Source organism: Nicotiana attenuata, unplaced genomic scaffold (genome assembly GCF_001879085.1).
Source record: "Nicotiana attenuata strain UT unplaced genomic scaffold, NIATTr2, whole genome shotgun sequence".
NCBI classification, from domain to species: domain Eukaryota; kingdom Viridiplantae; phylum Streptophyta; class Magnoliopsida; order Solanales; family Solanaceae; genus Nicotiana; species Nicotiana attenuata.
The window spans coordinates 228,661-233,538 of record NW_017670374.1 but is presented as its reverse complement, the minus strand read 5'-3'; the positions used below and the strand labels follow the sequence as shown (position 1 = coordinate 233,538).

The following is a 4,878-nucleotide window of genomic DNA, read 5'->3' as shown; positions in this document are numbered from 1 at the left end:
TTTCTGTGTTGCAGCAAAATAGTGGCTATTTATCAATGACTTTGCAAACGCTGGCTATTTTTCAACTACCAGTCCGAAAACCGACTAGCCCGTGCTATTTTTACTCTAACATGTATCTCACACGCAGATATACATAAATATACAAAGGATACATATAGAATACACATTTGATAAATATGGAATACACAAAAGGTATGGGGATACACATCTCATCTTTTTCCTGTTCATCGTTTACATCGAATTAGCTCAAATTTCAATCCAAACCACCTCAAATATCCATCAAATCATCCCAAATTTTAGATTCAAACTCCTTGAGATGTGCCCAATCAATTCCAACAACACCCACTCAAAACAAAATCAAATTTCGAAAACTAAAATTTTCAAATTCATGCTTAAACGATCTTCAATGGCTTTCAATGGATTTTTAGCACGTCTTCTTCACTTTTCAAGTAACCAAACAATCAAATAAAAATAAATAGAATTCAAGGAGATATATATATATGCTTTGTACATATATGATTCATGCATACTATAAGGCCTTCACATAATTATACTTTTCTAAGCAGGGGCGAAAATATAGACTAAAATATGATACACGTAAACCTATGATCTCTCCACTAAATTAGATATATTATGTACATGTTTTCTAGAAACATAGATCAATTCTCACTTACTACATTCTTTTTTCCTTTCTTTAGGCATGACATTCTAAGCACCTTCTAAACAAAGGAACTTTTCATTTTTTCTTTGGCTGGGCTTGCAAAATGGACTCACCGAAAAACAAAAGTACTAAGACGAAGAAAAGGAACAAATTTGTTGACAAATCGTCATCATTGAAGTCTATATATCTTGATAATTGTATTATAACTTGCTTTACTACTGCCTCATACGGGTTTAATAGTTCTAATACGAAGATTTCACAAATTCTTCTACTCCAAGATTTTAAATAACTTTGTTTGATTACTCGAACTTTTCATTGATATATATAGAGACAACAATAAATTTTAAACAATTATATTTATAATTTCATATTTTAGATATACAAAGAAGGAAAATAAAATTTTAATATACATTTTGATATACGCAAAGAAGTAAAATAAAGTTGTAATATATATTTTGGTATACACATTATTGTTGTGATATACACTTATTGACTACATGGTGCCAATATCTATAACTAAGGACTTTTTTATGTTAATTATGTAGGTACATTGTCATACCGTGCCAAAATCCCTTTAACTTGTGTTACTGGGCTCACCTTGATTGGGCTGGGCCTGCTTGGTTCTAGGACCTGACCCAATAGACATGAATAATAGAGTGATTTGTAATAGGATCTCTTAATGACATTGTTCATGTTTTGACCATGTTTTAAATAGTTCTGAATAAATTGCTTTGCGGCCAGAACTAGGCAGCAAAATCCTAGCAAGTTACTAGAATTTCTGATTGATGGGCAAAACTTGCCTTATTACAAGTCCTGGTGATCCGTCAACTGTCTTAACTGATAGTAGTTATCTAATAATTCATATACGTCTTAAGTGATAGTTAAATTTTAAATTACATGACATTTACTTCTTCATGTTAAATTCGTCAACCATAAGATGACTTTAAGCAAAAAACCAATTTGTATTTCATTGAGGTAATACATCTTGATTCGATCATAAAACCAAGAACAGTGAGAACCACATTTATGCGGCACAAGGAATATATTCTTCTGCCACACTTCTCTTCAAGAGTTGCAACAACAAAGTTGCAAGAATTGCAACATTGCTAAAACACTGCCCAAGAACAGCCTTTACTACAACACTGCCCAAAACACACATTTAATGTAGCAGAAGGAGCGTATTCTTCATTGGTATTCAACAGTTATAACATCAAAGTTGCAGCATTTGCAACAATGCAACATTGCTACCACTGGCCAATCAGGATAACAATAGCTCATATCCTACAATTTGTGACCAGAAGAATGCCAGCCTTATGTTTTCTCATTTTTGTTTGGGTACAAAAAGTAAGGTTATGTACTGGCACATAACAGTGAAAACCACTTTTCTTGTAGCATGATTACTATCTACCCATCAAAGTTTTCTTTCCTTTATTTTGGAGAAAAGATTATGTTTACTGTCATGTTGTTAACTTTAGACAGACAAAACCAACAGAAACCAAATACTAACAAACATCTTATTATCATCTTCAAGTGAACTGCAGCATCAGCATGAGAAGGCAAACAAACCATACTGATTGATCAGACAAGCAGTGTAGAAATATCATCAATAGCAAGCTATTCTATAAAACATTTAATACCATGCCTCAGCAAAATTATCCAACTGAAAAGAAAACTGACACCAACTGTGGGCACTGAGAAGCTTCTCAGAGTAACCTAAGGTAAATTGGACATGCAATTTCCTCCCACTTACCTGTTTCTTGTCTTGAACCACCAAAGTTACAAATGTAAAAAGAACAGAAGCTTGTATTGAAAACAAAAGAAGATCCCTTCACTGCGTAACTCCAAGCCACTTTGTGAAAACATCGAACTCTGTGTAGTCGGAATCTGAAATCATAGTCTTGTACCAAGCTGAGCTTGCAGACCTGATAGCAGATGCCTCCTCCTGTGATAAATAAAGAGAGTAGAGTTAGTAATACAGTACAACTACTCTCACGTATAAGATAATCAGAAATAAATGCATACAAGTTTGTCCACTTAATCTTTTTTGTCTTCTGAACACAACAATTATGAAAGAGTCAGGATCTTTTTTATCATCATTGAAGACATTTTCACCTACGGTGAAATAACTAAAGTGAGAGAGTTCCTAACATTAATCCTGTTTTTATCAAAAAAACACAATGTCACATCTCAGGATAAGACCAAAACATATCCCTACTGTTATCATATTAATCAGGACACCATTTCTCATCACTACAACTTAAGAACTTCTTGCAAACTGAACCATCCCACTGTACTTCACAACCACTCCCTCAGTTTCACTTTATGTGACAATTACCATTTGGAGGGCCAAAGAAGATTCTTTGACCACATTTTTTATAAATACTTTCTAAATATTTTTAATCACTAACTATTTGGAACTTAGAGTACCTTTTAAGTAGTTTCTAAATATGTAGATTTTATTTCAAAATTGGAAATTCTATGTCCAAATTCACACCAAAAATTAGTCAGCTTGACTCTTGTACTCCAAACTAGGTCACATAAAGTGGAACTGAGGGAGCAACTCATTTCCTGAAGTTAATTGCTTCACTAGTGGTTACCAGACATAATTTAGTTTCTATTTGTCATATAAAATCTGAGGGAGGGAAAAGGATTGGATTTTAATGGCATCACAAAACACTCAACATAAGTAGATTATATAGAAGCAGTCAAACCAACCATCAACTATAGCAGGTGTCAAAAGCATCATTATTTCTATCACACCACTTTAGGTTAAGAAAATTAAGATTGCAAGCAGTAAGGAGATAACAAATATCAGACTCTATCCCAATAAATGAACCCCAATCATGCGGCAAAATACAGACACGTTTTTACCTTTCTTCGCGTATGACTAGACTTTCGCGTATGACTAGACTTTCTTTACTATTTACTAGCTAACCATGCGTTAAAAGCAATCATTTTCTTCTACTATCACGAAAACATTTATCAGGTAAATCTAAGATTAGAACTACACAGATCTTGAAGAATATACCTTAGTAACTTGATGTCTCTTCTTGTCAAGTTTCTCCTTCTTAGCCTTAACCCTTTGGGCCTCAGCCAAAAGGGACATTCTCCTAGCAGTTTTCGCATACGGATTAAGCTTCAGCAACACATTCAGATTCTTCAATGGATTCTTCTTCAATGTGGCCCTCTTCACATCCTTCTTAATAGGCCTCACAACAGACTGCACCTCATCAGAATTAATTATCCTAGCAATATCGGCATTCGCCATTTTCGCCCTAGGCAACACGTATCCCTTCTTCTTCTCAGACGGCTTGTCAAACGAACCATAAATCTCATCCAATTTCTCATAGGCCGATTTAGTCCACACAACAAACCTTCCTAAATGACCTCCAGGAGCAAGCTTTAGTAAATTCAATCGTTCCACATGGCAAATTTCAACACCAGGAATGTTACGAAATGCTTTTACTAACTTAGCCCCTTCAGTACCATACACAATGAGTGGTCCTTTACGAGAAATGTACCTACGGTTACGCATTTTACCCTTGCCGGGGCGAATAGCGTGACTGTCCTTAGCTTTTTCAGCATCAGGATAAGCGCCGATTTGTTTTAAAGCTTTGATAGCATTAGAAGTTTTTTCAATGCTCTCAACTGAATCTGAAACAACGAGAGGGAGCTCAGGAACTGACTCGATACGATGCCCACGCGCAAGGACTAGCGAGGGTACTGCAGACGCAGCAATAGCTGAAGCAACGGCGTAACGCTTTTGGTTAACGGGGATCTTTCGGTGCCAACGGCGCCAGATTTTGGTCGGAGCGAACATACGACCGCCACGACACATGTTACCGAAAGCAGCTTGACCAGCACGATGGGTTCCACCACCGGAAACACGTGGGATACGTGAAACGGCACGACCGGTACCCCATGACTCGGCAGAGGTTTGGTGACCGGCTTTTTTGGAGACGGCGTAAGGTTGTCGGGAGTTTTTGGAGATGTTGGCGTGGACGTAAGTGACAACGTCGGGACGGATCGGAGCTTTCATCACGGCAGGGAGAGGAACGGCACCACCGTCAGTGGCCATGTCATTTTCGAATGATTGAACGGTGGTGGTTGGAATGGCGGCTGCGGTGGCCATTGGTGATTTTGGGGGTTGAGGGGAAGAGGAGAAGATGCTAGGGTTTGTGGAAAGGAGTAGAGCAGAGTGAAGTTTTGAAGGAGCT

At 37.0% G+C, this 4,878-nt stretch overlaps 1 protein-coding gene across 1 annotated transcript; it reads right to left on the bottom strand.

The window, feature by feature from the left end:
- Positions 1-2,152: 2,152 nt before the first annotated feature.
- Positions 2,153-4,878, bottom strand: LOC109238550 (60S ribosomal protein L4-1-like). Its single transcript, XM_019405029.1, has 2 exons — positions 3,690-4,878; positions 2,153-2,603 (listed from the first exon to the last, which is right to left on the bottom strand). Exons 1-2 carry the CDS (start codon positions 4,791-4,793, stop codon positions 2,490-2,492), a joined length of 1,218 nt encoding a protein of 405 aa, XP_019260574.1. The 5' UTR covers positions 4,794-4,878; the 3' UTR covers positions 2,153-2,489.

Excerpts from the sequence above, each read along its gene's own strand:
- LOC109238550 (XM_019405029.1), bottom strand. The coding sequence starts at position 4,793 with ATGGCCACCGCAGCCGCCATTCCAACCACCACCGTTCAATCATTCGAA. Across the intron at positions 2,604-3,689 it reads AGAGACATCAAGTTACTAAG|GAGGAGGCATCTGCTATCAG; the intron begins GTATATTCTTCA and ends TATTTATCACAG.